Source organism: Colletotrichum chrysophilum (genome assembly GCF_026319265.1).
Source record: "Colletotrichum chrysophilum strain AFK26 chromosome Unknown scaffold_131, whole genome shotgun sequence".
In the NCBI taxonomy this organism is placed as follows: Eukaryota; Fungi; Ascomycota; class Sordariomycetes; order Glomerellales; family Glomerellaceae; genus Colletotrichum; species Colletotrichum chrysophilum.
Window position 1 is genome coordinate 35,443 of NW_026517418.1, and position 21,546 is coordinate 56,988.

General features: G+C 54.1%; 1 protein-coding gene across 1 annotated transcript; it reads left to right on the plus strand.

Annotated features, from left to right (window-relative positions):
* Positions 1-19,619: 19,619 nt before the first annotated feature.
* COL26b_011143 (uncharacterized protein) lies at positions 19,620-21,546 on the plus strand (the record flags this gene model as incomplete). Its single annotated transcript, XM_053183817.1, has 3 exons — positions 19,620-20,000; positions 20,055-20,343; positions 20,396-21,546. The coding sequence occupies 3 exons, from the start codon at positions 19,620-19,622 to the stop codon at positions 21,544-21,546; spliced, it is 1,821 nt and encodes a 606-aa protein (XP_053032229.1).

A 21,546-nucleotide genomic window follows, 5' to 3' on the forward strand; every position in this document is an offset into this window, starting at 1 on the left:
TGAAGGTATTAACAAAAGGATGGCAGTATGCCAAACGTCGCCTCTCCTCTGGCTTGATAAATATCCCAGGGAAGCCATCTACGAAGACCATTAAAAGATTCAACGGCTTGTTAGCTGTGCCATACCATCTCCGAAACGCAACCTCTGTGATGGAACGTTGAAGCGGGACAAGAGAAAGAGGTCGTTCTTACCACCTGACCTTGGCTTTCGCCAGTAACTTTGTGGGTGATAAAGTCTCGGCGAATGGGATCCCACGATTCACGGTCTGCTACTGTCAATCTTGACATGGAGAAGTTGACCTCTTGCTGCCTGAACTTTAACTAGACAACACAAGGTACTCTCACCGCAAATACACTGGAAAGAAACATAGTCCGATTTACAGAGCTGGCAACCAAGTCAGTGGTTTCCAAATTCTCTCAAACTAACCTATTTGCTAACCATTTACAAAGACACACAGTAAGGATGCGGATTAGAATCAAAGATAAATTCATGACTGCTGAGGCGACCTTGGATATCCAATCTGGCGACCAGTATCGTTCGTCTCACAACTTAGACTTCCACCATTGGCAACCAACCACCAATGTGGCTTAGGCTGGGCTGAGCCTTCTTCAAGACGAAATATATGAGTGTGTTCATCAAGGCACTCAATGAAGGAGAAAAGTCATGAGCGTAGCCCGCACATCCACATCCCTCAGCTTTCAAGTTACCTAAGGTAATATGCAGATGTACAGAGGAGCATGAAGTCTTTGATATCTAGGAGTTATGTCTCTAGATTTCAGATGTTCTTGGAGCTTTGGAAGGTTGCTCATGATCAGTTAGTTCTCATTGTGAAATTTGACTTCGTAATCTAAGTGGTTGTCATGGACTAATGAACATGTAGCGCAGATGAAAGGGTCGTTGTTTTTTCGACAACTGTCTAGCTGTGTCCAGCTGAGGCAAGGAGCCAGGTCCTCAGCTTGTCGCCACAAAAAAGACGACACTGCATTTTTCACCACTGCGATATTGTACGAGACACCACATATAGGAACCTGACTACGGGATTCCGGGAGAGCTGACGCCGTGGAGTTCTTTTCTCACAAGACTTGGTTTTCTTATATCGAGTTCGTATTGTCCTGCCACTTTCGTCTTACACTTCCTCCTAAACGTTTTCCTGGATCATCTATATGTCTTCCCGGGGCATTGACAGCAAGTCCATAGCGGAACGGAGGGCCGGTCAAGAACATGATGTGCATCTGTTACCACCAAGTATGTATTGGCAGTGCGATCTTTCCTCTTGGACGGAGCTTCACAAGCTGTGTGCTCCTAGGTATGCAGACAGCATCAAGGTATGGTTGCGGCCGGGCCAAAGCAAGTCGACATTTCAAGTGTCTGTCTGTCTGAGTGAAATGATAAATATCCAACGCAGCATGCGTCGTTAGCTTGACCGACTTTTTGCAGCCTCAGTGACCACGAGGATCACAGATCAACCATATCTCTACACATGTCTAGGGATGCACCGTGACGCTGTAGGCTGCGCTGCAATGTTTGGGTGTTGGCGGTAGGCATGTCAACGCTCAGACTGGTCCACACGAGCAACATCTCCAAATCACTTTCGTCGGTCACATCAAGTGGAAGAGAACCTTTTGGGCACGACCAAAAACAAATCACTATGGAAACGACAATGGGACTAGATATACAAGGCCTCAAGTTCATACTCATCAAAGGCCAACGGCCGAGACCGCAGTTGCGGATGGCGCGCAACGTCCGGGCAAGACCGTCAAAAAGCAATATGCGTCTACGACACCGCCTCGCCTTCGTCAGAGACAGTGTGGATGCTCCCTCAGAACCCCACGGAGCATCAGGAGAAGACACAACGGCAACAAAGCCCCAACCCAAAGCACAGCAAACCCCCCTCATCGTGCCCTCGTCGAGGTTGAGCTTGGTGGCGCACATGTGAATGCACCCCCGACAACTACAGATCGGGGGACACCTGAAGTTTGTTCGATTTGGACAAGACAAAACCACCGCCCTCCAACAACAACCAACACAACCCGCGGATTGCGGACGGCCGGCCGGAGGAGCGTCGTCTCACTCACTCAGGGTCGGCGGCAGCGGGCAGGCGGGTCCCAGCGGACAATAGGTGTGCGGATAGTCGGATCAGCGCGGGGCCAAAAATCGGGAGGGTACAGCAGCGACGAGATACCACGGACAGTGCCACTGGAGCCCTTTCTGTTGCCTCCGACCGGCGGTGGATAATCAAGCCCAGCATCACCACCTTTTGTAGAGCCGATGTGTGATACTCCTGAACCGCTGCGGTACTCATCGCTGGACGCTTCCTCCGTCATACTGGGGATGAAGGTTAGCCAAGACAGCGTGAGCAACTAGAAAGAAAAGGAGAGCGCGCGCCAACTTCCTCTCACGGTGGTGCTGTAACGATCGGCGGGCAGCGAAGTGAGCCAAATGAAGTAAGGAAGTCCGAAATGTGTGCCTGTGAATCCCTACTTTCGTCATAAGCCACCATGTCTCCGTCTATTTCTGCCTTCCTTGCACGAATAGATTGAGAGGGCCAGGTACTGGGGGGAGCAGGCCTCGTATGCGGCGTCAAGAGGCTAAGCCGCTCGAGGCATCAATTTAGCGACGGCGTTTGCTGCCACCGCCGCCGCTGCTGCTGCTACCTCTGAGGCTTTGCTCCGCAGGCCGCACTATGGATAGCGCAGCAGAACAGTCCCACTGTGAAGCGACTGATGATTGAGTTTTGGTGGCCAGTTGGTGTTCAGTTCCAGAAGCCTGAACCCGGAGCCTGGAGAGGCAGAGAATGACGGCGTTGGCCCCTCGAGACCATCCGCCCGGAATGATAGGGGCCGTCCTAACAATGGCCAATGCCTCCCTACCAAACGAGGGCTGCAGCGAGGGTGGCAGCATGATAATCCGCAGCAAAGAGCAAACAGCTGAATAGAGACGGGCGTTCCGGGGGTGGAGGATGATGCGAGTCATCCGAACAAGAAAGAAGGCCTGCGAAGCGGACTCGCGCCATTGTCACCGGTAGCTGCCAATCCGTCGTCGTCGTCGGATAACATAACGAGCAGTTCACAGGGGAGAGCACTGTAAAGAAGACGTCGACAGTGGAGTTCCCCTTCTCCGACCCAGCAGATTTTGCCAGTCCATGAGGAGTTGATTATCAGCTCTCTCCACCACCCAAGGCCATTAGCTCTTCTGACACCGGTATGTCCGGCTTGTCGAACGTAAGGTATCAAACAAATGCGACTGGGCAGCTGAGACGAATCCGGGCCGTGGTAAATCAAATTCGCAACAAGCACGAACCGACAAAGGCTCCCATAGACTGGAAATCGGGATCATAACCGATCAACCAAGAATCCCGTCGGACATGCAGCACAAGACCCCCAGGACCAGGCGTCATTTGACGAGGAGCGAGTGAGCTGCGACTGCGGAGTTCACAACAGCAAGCACCATTGCACACTGCCGGTGATACAGCGGTGGTGCCAGATGGACCGACCGGTGCCTCGGTGTATCAGACGCGAGGAGTCAGAATTTCAGCGTTCGCTATTGCGCGTCAGGCGAGACAGTTAGCACCTGGGACCCCCTCCTTGATCATCTTTGCCGTCACCCGTGCTGCCCCCGGGGCGGGAGCGAGCGGGGAGCAAGGATGGGGCAAAAAAAGACCAGATGATTAACACGCTACCAAGCCTAGCCTGACTGCTTCATTGCCAGGCGTGCCACGCTCGTTGAATCAAGCCACTCCATCCAGAATCAAATAGACGCTCTTGGCGGACACAATAAAAGTCTACCTTCTGTTTCTCGATGGTGATGTCTGTCGAGCTATGATGGCGGCCCCGAGTCAGGCCATGAATGTAAAATGCCAGCTTGGCGCCTGCGCTCAGCTCTGCCTCACGCTGCGCGTTGGCGGTGTCTCTGAGGAATGCCGGAATTTCTTTGACCGAACGCGGGTAACACTCGGCGTCCATAATGTAAATTCGCTATGCGGCTTGGGTGCACCGGCATGTTAACTTGCTATGCAACGGGCGAAAATTGGGAAACCTATCGTAACCCGGCTGCAGTGTTATCGTGTTTCGTCGGTGGCAGTTGTCATGCTCAGGGTGAGGGCATCTGTTGGTTAGTGATACACGGCATGTCACTAAGACGTTAAATATGGCTCGTCGATGCGAAAGACAGAGCCCCGGCCCGGTTGCACAGGGGGCAGCGGGTTGTTTGTACACAAGTGCATCGGTGGAAGAAACGGACGCGTCTGACAAGCTGAGATGTGATGCCGGATTGAAGGCTAAATCACGTCGATGTTGGTCAACAAATGGCGGAGCTTGAAACCGGGCGACTGCTGTGGATTTCGGTAGTAGCTGCGCGGATGCACGGAAGTAGGTCTTGGAGATCGGCGGGACGTAAGCGCAGAGCAAGGCGCAGGGGAGTGATGATGATGACTGATGCGGAGAGGAGCAGAAGCAAAAACAAGCAGGCGACTGACTCCGTGCCATGCAGCTGGAGCCTAGGGGAACATGGAAGAGAAAGGTGGTGGTTCTCCGTTGTCGTTGGTTGGACGGATCCAGATCCAGAAGGCGTCCGAGCCCACGATGGAGGAGGAGGAGGGCGTGGAGGGGTTGAGGGATGGCGCCTCGAGGGGTTTGAGGAGTACGGATAACCGTGGAAGACGATGACGAGGTCGTGAAGCGACGGCACGGCGCAGTCCAAGGAGCTGCTGCAGGAGCGAGGCAGTCAGAGCTTCGAGGTGTCGTCCGCTATTTCCTGTCCAAGGCTTTGGGGCAACTGGCAACTCTAATTGAGGCAGAGAGGTCTTGGACACGAGACACGACACGCCCCAAGTTGGAGATGGAGTGGCAATCGGACAGGTTGCCGTCCCGTTCGTAGGCGAGCTGGTCCGTGGTTTTCTGGACGACACACGACCAAAGCGAAGTAATAAGCCGGTAATGGTATGGATGCTGTGCTTTGTGGTTGCGTTGGGCGTCGCAATTTGCAGCTGTGTGCTCTTTGTGTGTTATGTACAAGCTTGCTGTTCGCTCCGGGCCGGGATGCGAAACGGACATGGGGTCCGGAGCCTAGCTTTGTTGTAACGGATGGTGGTCGACGAGGGCGACAAGGACGAGCTCATGGAGGTGTGGAAATGGGAATGTATGCGGGACGTGATGATGATGGCAAGGGATTGAGAGAAGGGGAGGGATGGCTTGACTTGGGTTAGGTTGCCTTTTGGGTTGGGTTGGGTTGGGTTGGTGATGATTGAAAATCCATGTGTGAGCAACTGCAGGTGTGATGGCGATGGCGTCCACTCCGTTTCGGATTCCGTCCCCTCCGGTGAAAACGGAAATACTGGACCTGATGGATGTTGCCCGTCTTACGTGATGCATCGCAGACTGGAGGCAGACACCTGCACTTGGGGGCACCTTCACTGGGGAACCTCGGTACGTATACAGTGCGACAAGCATTGGAGGCAGGCAGGCAGGAAAGGAAGGACGCTGGTGGTAGTTGCCAGCCCAGTGGAAGCCGCGCCCCAGCACAGCAAGGGAAGAAGGAAACAACCACCCACGCAACTTTTGGGAAGGTACCTACCTACCTAGGCAGGTTGGTATCATCTTCGACTTCCCCCTCAACCTCAACCTCAATCCTCGAAATTTCGATCCGACATCTTCCTTGCCCTCCAAAACCACCATGACGATCACCAGGCCCAGCCAGAATGTCTTACAAAGTCGACCCGCTGCACGGAAGAAGCCAAACGCAAAACCAAATGCAAATCCTACGGAAGCCACTAACGGAACCGAACCTTGCTTGCCTGCAACACAACACCACAATTGCCGCCTTTCCCACCTTCAAAATCAAGCTGCCACAATGCAACCATGACCGCTGTCCCCCGAATCTCCACGCAGCTGCCATTTACAGCGCTTCCACGCGTCTCCTTGGGCCCGACATTTGCCCTTCCTCGCCCATCGGTCAGCAGGCCATCCGATCAGCAGGCCCCAGCGTCCTTGTTTGCAACCCTTTCCCCCCCCAAGGGACAAGGAACAACTACACTACAATTCTATGCAGTACTTCATCAGAGTCGAGACACGATGGCTGTCGACGTCCAATATCGCGTGCCTACTGCCGATCCGTCCCTCTTCTCTCTGCGGAGAGTCTCCGAACCGCCGCTCGCTACGCCGCCAGCCCCTGCGGCCTCGCCAGTACTCGTACCGCACCGCCAGTGTTTCCTACCAAAAGGCTTGACGGGACCAACAACCTTCTTTACTTTTGCTTCCTCATGCCATGCAACTGCCAGCCCTTTGTCTTACACATGACGCACCAGTATCAGCACCAGCATCAGCACCACCTCAACTACGAAAGCTCCGTTCCCTGAGCCTGTTCATATCTGCTTCAGGCCAGGGAAACCGCCCGAGGCATTCAAGGAGGAGCCACCGACAAAACACCCAACCTTGATCCCCCACGGCAATCTACTTTTGACATCCGTCGTCGTCTCGACCTTTCCCCTCACATCCTCAATCTCCACCATTCCGTGGACACACCGCACAACATGATTTTACCACCTTGAACGGACAGCCTGGGTCTTAAATAACACTCTTGCCGTGTTGCCAGCGCTTGACAAGAGGCATGGAGCTAGATGAGGCGCTGGCGATCACTGTTCAGGTTCGGTTTCAACCTTGGAACTCGATCACTTCATCTTCCTGCACTGTACAGAACCAATGGCCCTCCACAAATGCACTTGCTGCAGCTGTCGTTGTCAAGCATCTACATGCTTGTAGGGGAGCCCGACTGTGCTGTCTGTCCAACTGCATCTCCCAAGTCCAAGACATCATAAGCCACAGCTTCCTCTCTTGGCTGTAGGATGCGGCGCTGCTAGAGTTGTCAGCATTATGGGACTTTAGCCCTGGCTTCAGGATACCGTCGGGGAGCCTGCAAACAGTGCCAAATATTGCAACCTAAAATCGCACCACCGGGCCATCCCTCTATGCCACCTATCGTATGGCTGTTCACTCCCGATTGCGACACCCCCCAATTCCGCCACATTGCCAGAGGCCTGAGCTGGGCACGCACTGTATGACACTTTTCTTAGGACCAACATTACAACTGTTCAGACGGTCTGCAACCCCCTCGAAAGCCCTGGTTGCATGCCTCATGTCGGACCACATACCGTCTAGACGGAACTCCTCAACGCCGCTCATTTGCTGCCCGTCCCGCCAACCGGCTGAATTCATGCTGCCACAAACCGCCTAGCCTTGAGTCCTTGACTCAATGAGCAGCTGGGTCCTGCGGCGAGGCGCATGGAGCATTATCACATCCTGAGAAATCATCAGTCCCTCGTTCCTCGGATAAAGCATGCTACCTCTGGGCAAGAGACTCGATCAGGGCGCTCGCTGGTTGAACCCTTTACCTTCGCGAAATAGTACACAGAATTCGAGAGTCTCAGTTCAATGCACACCACCGAGAGCCAACGGCGTCTGCCCTGGCAGAGTCAATGACTTCCGAGGCAAAAAGACATCTTGTCTCCCTCCGTCAGCAAGAGCCCGCAGCAAATGGCGAGATGCGACAAATAGGCACACACCCGCTGCTGCCGTTGTCCTATGTCGCGCACACACACACACACACACACACACACACACGCTCTCTCTCTCTGAGTGCGCCCCAGGCCCTTGAGATAGGGACTGTAGGGTATCTGCGGATCTTTCCAGGCTACTATAGCTGTGTCTCAACACAGGACTTCCCTTGTGATCCATGGCCAGATCGTGGTCTGCTCAGCGCACCATCAAGCCTTAGCTGGTCCATTCCCGCTCGCCTCTTGATGACTTCTACGGCCAGGCGCGCCAATGTCCAGGGCTAAACAAGACCCTCTTCGTCGTTCTCGGGCTCTCAGCACAGCGAGAATGCAGCATCCCGGTCTTGTGACGATATGCTGGTATACTAGACGGAAACTTGCCTGGCTAGCCACCTTATAAAAAAAAAAAAAAAAAAAAAAAAGCAATCCAATCGATCCAATCGATAATTCTTGCGGAAGCCCCCCCGGTTCCAGGTTGGAATGGCGATGCCAAGTCGGCCATATCAGCATTCACAAATTATGGAGCTTCGGCCTTGACGGCGGAACACACGGGGGCCCGAATCCAGCCCCTGGTCCTTGGCTGACCCTCCTATCCGGCGGCCAGTTGCTATCCTTCCCTGCACACACGCACCGTTGGACCGGCCGATTGTTTGCCGAGGTACAATATACAGCAAGGTACAGATATGGAAAAGGACCAAGCAACCCTAATAGATATAACCTAAGGTGTGAACACAGAATTACTATACTTAGTACTAGAAGATATAGGGGTCTTGAGAGAGATAAAGACGAAGTAAATAAAGTATTAATAACTTTTCTTCTACTATAGTAGCTTTAGCTACTAAAGTTATAGGAACTTTACTTTATATAAGGAGAGTAATAGTAAAGTAAGTAACTAGTACTTTATTTATTAATTAATATAATAATAAACTAATAACTTAATAATTTTAATAATAACTTTAACCTAGAGAGTACTATATATACTAACCCTTAAGTAGTTACTTAAAGTATATAAAAGCTAAAACTAAGAGGAGTATAAGAGTTCTTTATAAGTACTACTAAGCTTAGTATTAAAGATATTATTATTATATTTATCTTTAGTACTTATTTCTAGAAGTAAACTAAGCTATAACTAATAGACTATAAACTTAAGTTTTAAACTATACTTATAAGAAGTATTAATAAAAGGTAATAGATTAAATAGAGTAGAATTTTACTATAGTTTTCTAAGGTAATAAATATACTACTTATAGAACTACTCTACTAAAGGCCTTATTAATTACTTAGATTACGTAGGAAAAGTAGGATAAAGAGTTAAGAGATAAAGCAGTGTACTAAGACTAATATAAGAAATTCAAACAAATAACAGGCCACTCACACCCCAGGGTGGGGGGAGGGTGGCCGATTGTTTGCGTGGACTGTCAAGTACAAAGGCATGTTGGACTTGACGACTTAGATATCTACAGCCTTTGGGCAGTGAAGCTACCCACCCAGCATCCACGATGCTTCAAACACGCCCCCCTCCCTTTCTGAAAGAACTCTCTACACACTGCCTGATTGACGCCAGGGTGCCGTCCAATCACCGCCCATCAGGATGCCAATTCTAATCGCCCATTGCATTCCGACCTCGTACCTATTTCGGAGTACAGTGGTGCGTTTCTTTGCCACAACGCCCTCATTCAGAATCGATATGCCTGGCAGTAAAGTTCGCCAAAAATGCCATTGGAGCCCTACGCCGAGGGTGCTTTGCTGCCATCATCATCGCATGCCGGTTCCATATCGAAGGGGGAAAACCGATCCTCATCTGTGGCTGAGATCAATTTGAGTCCTTGAGACGCACACGCAACAAGAGTAGCGCAGCTTATAATCCGACGAGGATTCGGCGGCTGAGCGTACACGATGTCTATCATGCCGCTATGATCAGAGGTGCATAGTCCATTTTCTGAAGTCGCATTTCGATGCAATCTTGAACCCGGTAGGGTGATATCTTCAAAATGCCATCCCAGACACCGCGGTTGGAAGAGCTTTTGTCAACCGATGGGCAGTATCTTACGTATGCAGCCTCGTCTACCGAAGTCACTTGAGGAGCATGCTTCAAAAGGTCTTTAAAATAACATTGAAGGCTCATTAGTGTCGTTGGCAGCCAACTCGATACTCTCTCAACAAGCTGCTAAGTTTGTGTGTTTTCACGATTTCCCAACGCGTCTATCTAGATATGCGAGCGCAATTTCCAAGCTATGATACAGGCAAGCTTTCGTATCTGTCCGACGCCACTAAATGATGTTGATACCCATCATATCCGGCTGCTAATTGCACAAAGGAGACAGACCAAGTTCATGTCACACTGACGTTCCGTAAGACGGGCGATGGTACTCGCAAAACGGGGGTTGAATGGCTTGTGGATTTCGTGTGCTAACCCTGGATGGAACAGGAAGTCTGGCTGGGGCATGCTAACGCACACGCCCATAGCGTAGTCGTATAAAGAGCTATCACCGATCAACCATGCATCGCCAACGCCAGCACAGCGGGCTAGACGCGCCACAAGCCACACAGATGGCCGCCGCAGACAGCCAAATGCTGCCCCGAGGGCCCCCAATGTCCTGAGATCAACCACACACAGGCAATACCGATACGTTCACGGGCATTGTGTGCCGTTAACGCATGCTCACGAACGAATGACCTACGGATACCAGCTACGTGAGCAATGGACCGTGAAGCCGGGGTTGAGCGATAGCATAAGCCTTACTACCTCTCTGGAGACGTGTTGGCCGTTCGATAATTGACCGAGTCGCATGTCGACGAGGTTGACCTTGAACAACATTAGAGGTGTGGCTTGGGCCACTCCCTGTCCAATTCCATGGGGAATCTTTCTCCTCGCAAGTCTCCTCACCCTCGTGCAGGAGGAGAAGAATGATTTCGCATACATCCACGCCCCTCAAATCGCTTACTATGGTACATACCTGCTCCCGTTCAAGTTCTCCAAAAGCTGCGAGCCTGGACTCAGGCGGTCGATTTTGTGCGAAAGCCGCCAGGCAGACCGACCGACCCTGCAGCTCCGGTATGAAAAACGAACCCCATAATTTGCGTGGGTGCTGACTCCGTGGCTTGCGGTGCAGACGAAGTTTGGCAGGTTTGGAGACTCCTGGTCCCAGGATTTGCGTCTATCTGCTTCGTGTCTTCCCCATCGCGATGGCAGCATTCCAACCTTCAGGAGGTGAGGTATTATTATTCCCAGCTAACCATCATCCTTGGTCACTTGTTCGCCAACTCATCAATGTCGATTGGCGGCCGCTAACTGAAATCGATTAAGGCAGCAGCAGCTCATCACAAACACTCGTGCAAGCCAACCCTGTACAATTGAAACACTTGCTCCGGGATACTTCGACGGCTTCATCAAGAAAAAGAAAACCAGCGGCAGTCAAGCGAAAGGAAACCAGCACTCAAATGGGATACTCCTAGGTCAATCGCAAGTGTTCAAAACCACAGCATTGGGCTGGGGCCTGGGAAGCACTGGCCCAAGGCTGCTGAGCGTTGAAGCAGAGACGCCGGACCGTCTGCCCTATCGGCTCTCACTCAGGCGCTTTTTGCAACTAACCCCAATGTTACGCTCGCTGTTGCAAGGGCAGCAGAGGGCAACCGTGGCATCCCTTCCGCGCCTTGCTGCTGGCCGATGCAACGCCATTGGCACACTTGCCCATCGTCAACTAGGCGGTGCACAATTGAATGAATTGTAGGCTGTCACGGCGTTGGAAGCTTGAGGGTACGAATATGCTGTCGCGAGCCTCGCGATGCACACCCGTTCCGCACTATTACGATCATCTCTCAGCAACTTGCCATCTTTGCAACAGTAGCTTGATTCGTTGGACCCAGTCAACCACACTGCTACTTGTCATCCTATGGCCCCCGCTGACTGAACGACGGAAAACGACAAATGTTTGCATGGCTCTTCGAGGGTGTTTCCCTGTCCTGCTGAGCAACTCCGTTTCCAACATGACATGTCTGGGGCCCTGTGGCTCAGATTTCATTGGAAATGCAACCACTTGTTCCACGGGCTCACTAGCAGGGGAGACGCGGGTAAGACACCCTCCTCTCGCGTGTCGCTCATGGCGTTTTGCGTCGATACAGGGTTACTTGGAGCTGCAGGGATTTTAATGACCTGGCTGGGGATCCTGCTTACTTAGTCGCTATCCAGTGGCAGCGGAGGGAGGTCCTGCGCAACCCAGCCTTTCGGCCGGCACGGTCGGCGTCCATGACGCTGTGATACCGATCTTTGGAGCTGCCTCCGTGGCTCTCACGGCCGGATACCCTGTCGAAACGAGATGCCACTCACCCCCTTCATCGTCAGTTAGAGATGCTGCTATTCACTCAGGCGGGACGGCACCTCGTCATCCGAGTCTAGCTTGTGACTGGCTACTGGCCACCAACATGAAAACGCAGTGGCCAGGCCGCAGAGAGGGATGACGGTGTGCCAGACAGAGACGAGTCTGATATTGATGGACAAAGACAGGTCTGTGCATGACGTGCCGGCGGTCCTGTGGCCTTGAGCAGTGTTTCTGCATTTTTGGTCGCTCATGCATTATCACCCACGCAAAATGGTGCCGCCTCAATTTGATATTGCGAGCCCCAAGCCACGGTTTCATTGGGGGATGCAAACGCAGTTGGTGGCCCAGACGGGAACATGGAAACTCTCAATTTCCATCTCCCAAAGATCCGCAGGCTATTCGGATACTCGCCGTCGTGGCGCCATGCTCCAATGATGAACCAGCCCAACGATGGTCCCGGCCTAATGCAGCCAGAGACGAGTGCGTATCAGCCGAGCGGAGGGGGGAAAAAGACCTCAAGCAGGTTGGGCCTTTGCACGTTTACAGCCTTGTCGACAAGCCGAGCAATGCCCGTCTGAATCGGCGTGGTGAGGCAGTCCATGCTCATCGTCGCCCCGACCCTCAGATATACCTGAGTCGATGCTCATAGATTGACCCCCGGCTCTGAGGATCAAGATTTGCTTTTGAACTCGACATCTTCTTTGGAGGGGGAAGGCTGAGGTACGTTGCGTTGGTTGCCCTGGGCGCTGATTTCCAAAGTAATAGAACGGCGGCGAAGCAAGGCGAGAATAGTATATGCGCCGGCGGACCAACCGCTGAGCCCTGTCATGTACGAATACCATTCCCGTCGCCTATCGCCCGCATGTCCCCCTTTTCTATTTCGAGCGAGGGAGTAGCAAAGCACCGTCGTGATGCTGGCGACAAGACTCCCTTGCCTTAGACTCTTTTGCACGTCTACCCTATTTTATTTTTTTCCCGTCCTTTCAATTTCTTTTCTATGGCTTTGCAACCGAGGTGGATGGACCACCGATGGTGACCTGGGCAACCCCTGGCTCAGCTATGGTCCCGAACAACGAGCGTATCCGTCACAGAAGCCGCGGCGGCAATATCAATTATTGACCTGTCTACCAGGGTATTGACTTGCACAAATTTCAGAAGGGGTCCTTGTCGGGCTGCGCCTACCGGTGCCAACTTTACTTAGTACTGTTTCCTCAGCGCGGAAGTCTCATCCCCCGAGGATACAGCGAGAGAGGGGTTTGGACTGCTCCAGTACCGTGTGCCATCAGCATTCGGAAGCACTTCATTGTGCGGAGATTCCGACAGTACTCTCGGGAAATTACGACAGACTCACGTCTCTCGGGCTGGCCTGACTTTGGCCTCTTTGGCAATTACATTTGATGGCATGCGACTAACTGCACCGATCAGATACACACACCGGAGATCACAACTGCAAGGTGCTGCAGTACATAGAGAATGGAACCAACAGGCCAACAGGGTGCAGTGTTGTTTGGAACTTCAGAACTCTGTCTCTCCGTGTCCTACTCACCCCCCCACCGACAGCAAGACAGGCTCGGCGCAGGCAAGCAGGCAGACAGACGACGATGGACCAGTGCCGTCAGCCGCCGTGTTTCTGATGCGGTTTGCGAGGTGGCACGGCGCACTGTGCCTCTCCTGGTCTGTTGGCTTGGGAGCTTCGCTTCTTCCTGGCTTGGCTGAAATTGGATTGGGCCAGTCGGTGCTGCTGATTGGCTGGTGAAATGGATGGAACCAGCCTGGACTGGATTGGTCCGCTGTCTCGGCCGCGAATCTAATGCAATTGCCTATGCCTTTACTACGGCAGTGGGGTACGGATACGGATATATTCGTTCTGGCACTTTGAAAGTCTTGGACGGCTTTGCCGTCGCCGGCCTCTGGACGGGTCAAGGTAAGGGAGACATGGCATGGCAAACATGCCGAAACTTACGGAAACCGAAAGGTACTTTGCCGGGCGGAATTACGAACATACTGCACACTTTCATTGACCTCGCTACCTACTTTACACCGGTCGAGTTAAGTTACCTCGGAACGACTTCCCTGTCAGCGTGGTGGTCGTCCACCTGATGTGAGGTGTGGGCGGCGGTGCGTTGCGGCGCTCATCCGTCTGACCTGGTGCGAACCTTTGACACCTGCTTGATACGTATTACAAGGCAAATGATCGTGGGGACGTCGTGCGTCTTCCTGACTGACTTGCACGCAGACAAGCCAGCCAGCCAGCCGCCTCTCTTTCAAAGGGTGTGTTGATGGTTGAGACAACATGGATTGCCAAGGTGTCGAGATATCAGGCCAACAACTCGGGGCGCTATGCCTGAATGAGCGACGCTTCCGCAACGCACCCTGGGCCTGGGGTCTCGAGATATCTTTGGCTCTTGTGCTCGAGGGCAAATATTGGAGGGTAAGGTGTGCTAATGCTCTGCTCATGCTCACCAATCGACGGCAAGTACCGCACATGTCGGCAGCCTTGTTGGTTGCGTATGACATTTGGCGGTCACAGGTCGCAACATGCGATTCACAGACAGCAGTGGAGACTTGGGACAGACTTTTTCTTCACACATTATCTGGGAATCCTCGGTAGAGCGAAAATGGAGCGCTGCACACGAGGACGAGGCGCCCACTAAAGCGAAGAGAGTGGTCCATCGGAGGTTGCTTTTCGTTATGGAGTTGCAGTGCGGATGAGCACGATGATCCATCGGAGTCGACAAGTTGATGAACTAGGACCGAACCAAGGACAGGACCATGACCACCACGGAGGTGCAAAAAGACGCCCGCCCACCTGCGTTCCTGAATCGGTAGGCGAGGAATTGGCGACGGCGGAGGACGAAGACGAAAGACCCGTCTGCAAAAGCTTTGAGCGACGGGTCATGTCCGGGTCACGGGTGACGCAAAGTCCAGGTCCAGACGAAGGAGTATGAAGGGTACTCGATACGCAGGCTCCATACTGGATGCGCAACGCAGTGTACTTTTTTCCCCCGCTTGCTTCATTAACTGTGTGGTAGCTTATGGGGACTTGGGACAGACGCTCGAGTCAAAGTGAGCTCGGTATTACGGGTTACGGCGCACTAGCATGCCGTGTCTGGCCCTGGACAGCGACAGTTCAGTCTGCATCGGTAGGGGATGGGCGTTCGTAATGTTAGCTCGGCAGGGTAACGGGCTGAAAGAGACCAAGGGCCGAGAGAGTTTTGTGTGGGGATGCGACAGCGAAGGATGGAGTGTGTGGACGGGGGGCGGGATGGGACACGGCGGGATGATGGGACGAGAAAAGAATGGATCGTTGGCGGCGATGGCGACGGCGACGGTGGTGGTGGTGGTGGTCATGACGAGGAGCCTGCCTGGCTTTTGGAGGATGGACGGTGTCGAACTACTGCGTACGGTAGAATTGCGGCGGCCGTGGTGTTGTGGTGGTGGTGGAGAGCGCATGAGGACAAGGGTGGTGTCCATGGTGGACGGAGCTAACTTCTAGGGCCGTCTTTGGTGGAGTAGGACGACGACCGACCGTCTTCACGGGTGCCTTTTCCAGGTTGCCTTTGCGGCGCGACAAGGTTACGGCTACGACAAGCAGCTTCATTTACGGCGTCTCTTTTATTTGCCCTGCGCTCAAGTCTGCGCTAGCTCCGTCAACAAGCGTCACAAGTGGGCGAGACGCACGACTGAGAAAGAAACGCAGAGCCTGCCTAGGCCGAGCTGTTGTCTGGCCGGCCTTCGCCTGGTAATGCAGAATGATATTGGCAATGAAAAAGGATGGATGGAAGTGGGAGGATGGATATACTGAAGAAGCCGAAGCCGATAACGACGACAACGACGGAAACCTCAGAATTTTCCTACACATACACGGTGAGAGTACCCGATACTTTGAAGGATGCGCAGCAGGTGACGATTTGGGCTGGGAAAGCAGAGTTTCGAGTACCGACTCGGCCACTGTCTAGATCCATCATGATCCCCGTCCATCACGGGCACGGCAGGAGTTGTGCAGCATCCAATCAAGCTTGCGTTGCCTGGCTGCGGGCTGGTGGTGCTTGGTGCTTGGTGCTTGGTGCTTAGTGTTTGGTGCCGCCGGTGCAGCTTGAGGCGACACCAACGCAAAGACACCGAGCCAAAAGCAGGCAAGAGAGACAGACCAGAGGCTTCCAAACCCCACCCGACGCTGTCTGGGCACCCTTGGGATTTCAATGAGCGCCGCAGATGGGAAAGAGGGAGAAGGGGACGTGGAGAAATCACGAAGGATGCTTCACTTGCTGATGAGAGGGGGGTGTGAAGGAACATTCCAGGGAGCAGGCGACGGGAAGAAGGGCAGGGGGTGAGACCAGCGACGAGGCACCCGACGGACAGGCACCAGGTACGTACCTTTCCTTTTCCTTTCCCCGTCGTCAACTCGCCTCACCCTGTGCTTGCGTCCCATGCCTTGTCTCTGTCTTGCCCGGCGTCGGTAAGTGGTTGCTCACTCGCTGGAGCCTCTCTGTCTTGAGGTGGTCTGTTAGAGGTTCCCGCAACGTAGGTACCGCACCGCCTGCAATTCACTTGCTTCCATTCCAAGTGCGCTAACCCTATCTAGGCATGGCTTGGAAAGGTGGGTGAGAGGGAAAGGAAGGGCGAAAAAAAAAAAAAAGAGTCAACCATTCAGGTGCCACTCCACGACACACGGAACACACTCTCACTCAACTCTCATCAGTGTCTTTCTCTCACACACTTTTCCCCCCTTCCGCATTTCGATACCCACGCCCACCTGCATCCCACCTCATACACTCTCCCACTGTCCGGCTGGGGACCGTGACTCCGACTGCGGCTAGGGACCAAGGAGGGCAAGTGCGGTACGGAACGCGAAGGAGAGACTTGAGTTGAGGGCACTCGTCGAGAAGCGCAGCGCACTAGGCTTGACTGGGCCTGGATCGCTGGAGACATAAAACAAAAAGATTGAATGACTTGAGTGACGGCCTGGCATGAGCTGGACGTCCACTTGGTTTGGCACTTGGACGGCCAGGGACTGGGTGACTTGGATATTCACAAGGGACTACTCCGTACGCAGTGGACACTAGCCGGTATCATGGTGCAGTGCCTTTGCAGCATGGAGCGAGTATCCGTACCTGTCCTAACCTACGGCGTAGTAGGCCCGGCCATTAAGACGGGGGAACGAAGCTGGGGCGGAGACTGGCTGGCCTTGGCCTGGGTCTGCTGGCTTGCCCATGGATGGCTGTCGTCACTTTGAAAGCTGCTGCTCAAGGTATCCGGACTTGTAACAAGTTGGCTTGCGAGGTTCTGCTTTGCGTTGCTTGCTTCACTTTAAACTGATGATGGTATTGCGGATCTGCGAAGGTAGGCAGGCAGGCAGGGAGAATGAGCCCGAGCAAGCTGGAGGCTAGCCCCAGCTTGGTGGTATCTTCGCCGCCAATGCGCAGTGAGGCGGTACATAAGCGTGTCAAGCGCCAGCACCAGCACCAGTCCCAGCCCGTGAGCAACCAGCAGGCTAATAGGGCAATGGCACTTACGCAGCAGTTGTACGAATAGCTGCGCCAGGCCAGAGGAGGAGGAGGAGGCAGAGAAGATACTTTGTCAGGTACCTACCTACCTACGTTACCTGGCTGGCTGGCTGGTTGGCTGGTTGGCTGGCGTATCCGCAGGGTGCACCTTCAAACGCAAGTACTTTGTGCGCAAAGATGGTATGACACGGTACATGAGGCACCTCAGGGAAAGTAAGGTGCCTTGGCCTGACCGAAGCGGCCTCTCGTCCGTCCGGCGTGCCGCTACCTCTTTGCTTGCTGCAAACCTGCGGCAGTCCCGAGGTACCTACCTCCTTCTCCTGCGACATCCCTTCCCTTCCCTCTTGCAGCCCAGTGAACATGGAAGTTGCTGCGTAAGGTACCTTCCCACCTTACCCTGCCTACCACAAACCCGCCCCCTGGCTTTTTAGGTAGGAGGGGGCAAGAGAGGGGCTTCGTCCTCGTCCTCCTGCTCCTGCTCCTCTTGCTTGCTGCGCTGCGCTGCGCTGCGCCTGCTGGACTGGGCTGGCCTGGCTTAGGAAGGCTGGCTGGCTGGCTGGCCGTCCACTCGCTGAGGGGTCCAGCACCCGCACAAGAACCTGGAAGGAACTAGACTCAAGCAGGAGCGAGGTGGAGGAGAAGGCAGGCACCACACTGGGAGGTACCTGCGTTTACGGATAACTTCTTCTGCTGCGTAAAGTACCGATTCCATCGCAGACAGGGCATTCAGTCAGTCCGTCCCTCCTGCCCCCCCTCTCACTCTTTCCACCTCATCATCGCAGGGAACCTACCGCCGTAAGAAACCTCACCTCACAAAAGGCAGGTACGTACCTGGCGACATGGAACAAGGTACCTGCCCACCGTGAAGCCTTCCCTATCCATCCATGGCGACCCCTCCCCCCCCCCCCCCCCTCCTCTCTCTCTCCCCCAATCCCATGCTGTCCCATGCCACGGCCATGCCTCCTGTACCTTACCACAACGACCCATACGCTCTGTACTTCGTACGGCACACGGCGCGGATTGGATACACCACTACTCCAAGAAATGAGAGTCCAGACAACGAACGACGCAACCATATCACTAGACCCTTGCCTCCATTTTTGGCTTCAATCTACCCAGCTCCAGCTGGCTGCTTCGCTTCGTACCTGCCGCCTCTTGATCCCTTTTGACCCCATTCACTTGCTTCACTCCGTCTCCTTGTCTGACCTCACACCTCTTCTTCAATTGCCAATTACTTCATACAATACAATTCCACCAGCCTGCTCAAGTGCAACTGGACCTGCCTTTGCCCTCCAAGCCTTTGCCTTGAGACGACAACCAACTGCCCTGCCCTCCTGCAGCCTACCGAATCACGGCCCTCATTGACGACGCCCGCGAGCAACAACCCACCTGCCTACCTCATTTACACGGACGATCTGAACTTCACCCCCGACCTCTGCCTCGCCCGACTCTACTTCTTGACCTTCACCTAATCCGCCGCCGAGCTTCGCATTCTTCTCGTCCTCATTCTCCCACGAGATATCTGCGAGCCAGTCTCAAGTACCTCTTGAGCCTCCCCAGCTTGTCTTGACTTGTATTGCGCCTGCCGCAAAACTGCCTCGCAAGCTCCCCCCCACCTTGCCGGCAGACCACAGCAACGACTTCTCGTTTTGAGGAAGGCATCTCCGAAACCCCCTACCATGGCCAACAATTAGGAGCTTTCAAATAATAATTCGGAATACCAACTTACTCCCAACAAACCACCCACGCCCCGACAGCGAACCCGACGAAGTTGCGAAGCATTCGAGCACGGTAGACTTCTCTCCTGACTCGATCCTCTAGATTTCTGCCCTCCGCAAGACACCAGCAAGCTTCCTCAGTGAACCGCCAACCTCAAGTGCCTGCCACCTGCTTCTACTGCAAATGTAGCAGACGTCAGCGTTGGCTTTCCCTTCACTCGTGCTCTCCTCGACTCGTTCTCAACTCCACCGAATCACTCGACCAGCTTTCACTCACCCACGCCGCGAACGACCAACCTGAGGTCTTCCTCTCTCACGAACCCGTCTCTCCCCCGCTCCGATGTGTTCGACTGCTGCACCATTGCCCTTCTACAGCCTGCCCCTCTCTCCTGCACAAATCGCATCGTGCAGACAGAGCTACTCTCAGCAAACCTACCACGCCACCTCCTCGCAAAAGAACGCCAGGTTCAATCTCGGTGCCGGAGCTGCTCTTCGCAGGAGCGGGCTTCGCACGCCGCCAACCGAAGCCATGAGCGCTGCATACCACGCCCCTCAACTCGTCGCCTACGACAGCCATGTTCTCTCCTCCTACCCTTCAGCCGTTGCCCAGGCCAGAGGGCCCAAGGCCGTCGTCGCCGAGGCTGCGAGAGCCCCCCAGTACCCCAGATACCCTCAGTCGACAAATACCTACCCCCAACCACAGCCGGTGGTAAACCCTGCCTCCGCTACTAGCCAGTACTCCACCACCTCGAAGCACTCCACCCGCCCGTCGACACCGACATCAGGCGCCATCAACAAGACTGATGGCACCTCTTCACGGAGAGGCTCCTCTACCTTGGTCTTGCACAGCCTGCAAATCCCCAGCTGTATCAACCCCAAGGGCGGTAATCTGGCAGACTTCGCCGCCGAAGTAAGATTTACTCACCTCCTTGCATAGATGGACAAAAGCACTGACAATATGCAGATTACGTGCCTCTTCTGGTTCGAATCGATGGACACGTTGCGAGCCGCCGAGAAGATCCGATCCCGTCCTCCTACCGCTACCGTCCCCCGCTTGACCGAGTATGCGACGCCCTTTCCCCAGTTCAAGAAATGGGCCTACAGCGTTCTGTCGACGACACAAGTGACGCAAAACGTCATTCTGCTGGCTTTGCTTTTCGTCTACAGGCTGAAGACGACGAACCCGGTGGTTAAGGGCCGATCCGGCAGCGAGTATCGATTGCTGACGGTGGCCCTGATGCTAGGCAACAAATGTGACTGCAGATTTTCTATTGACTGTGTACGCACACGCTGACTGGATTCTAGTCTTGGATGACAACACCTACACGAATAAGACGTGGGCCGAAGTGTCGGGTATCTCGGTACAGGAGATCCACGTAATGGAAGTCGAATTCCTCAGCAACATGCGCTACAGTCTGCTGGCCACCAAGGACCAGTGGGAGGAGTGGTTGGTCAAGCTGGCCTGTTTTTCCGAGTATTACGAGCGTGCTCAGAAGCAACCGACATCGCCTCTGAACAAGTCCTTCACCTCACCGGTGCCGTCGCCCACCGCCGCCATGCAGCCTGCCGTCTCGTTCCCTCCCTTGACCCCTTCTGCTACCGCTATCTTCTCGCCCAGCACCGTCGCCCAACCGAGCGCCCAAGCATGGCCCTCGACTTACAACCCACCTGTCTCGCCCTTGTCTGGTAAGCACGCCAACATGAATGGCAGGAAGAGGTGCTCAGAGGAGGACGTTACCGAACCTCCGGCGAAGCGATTTTCGAGACAGCCCAGCACCATGCCTCCTGTCGCCCGACCCCCTGTTGTTGGCGAGCAGCCGATACGTCTCCCGGTTCCCAATTTGACGCTCAACACCAACCCTGCTTCCTCTCAAATGGTGTATCCCCCGACAACCACGTACGCTTCGCAGGGTCATGTCTCGCTTCCACCTCTGGGTAACGGAGTTCGCGCAATGGCGACTGTCTATCCTTCTGCGGCGGCCACCACATCGATGCCTCAACTGCCGATGCCAGCGCCCGTCTCAATGCCTCAGGCTTCGCTCACACCAGCTACTGTCCCGATGCATCCTGCCATCGGCTACGGCACGCCAACCAAGAGACACAGCCCCGGCAGCCTGTCGGTGTACGCTTCATCACCACTGGGCGAGCAATTCCCGGCCTCTGTCATCCACACCCCTATTGCGCATACGCCCATCTCTCACTCGCCTAGCGTTTACCTGCAACAGCGACCGAGTCCGTACAAGCCGATCCGTCATGTCAATACCCTACTCTACCCACCGCCGTCGGCCTCTCTGAACGAGTATCACCTGCCGACCACGCAAATGCACTACCAGCCTCTTGGCAGGCGCAACGACCTACGAACTGGAGTTGTTCCTGAGTTCATGAACAACCCCTACAGAATGAGCCAGATGTCTCAGATTCCCCATGGTCTTCCTCAGGGACCGTACCCCAACTAG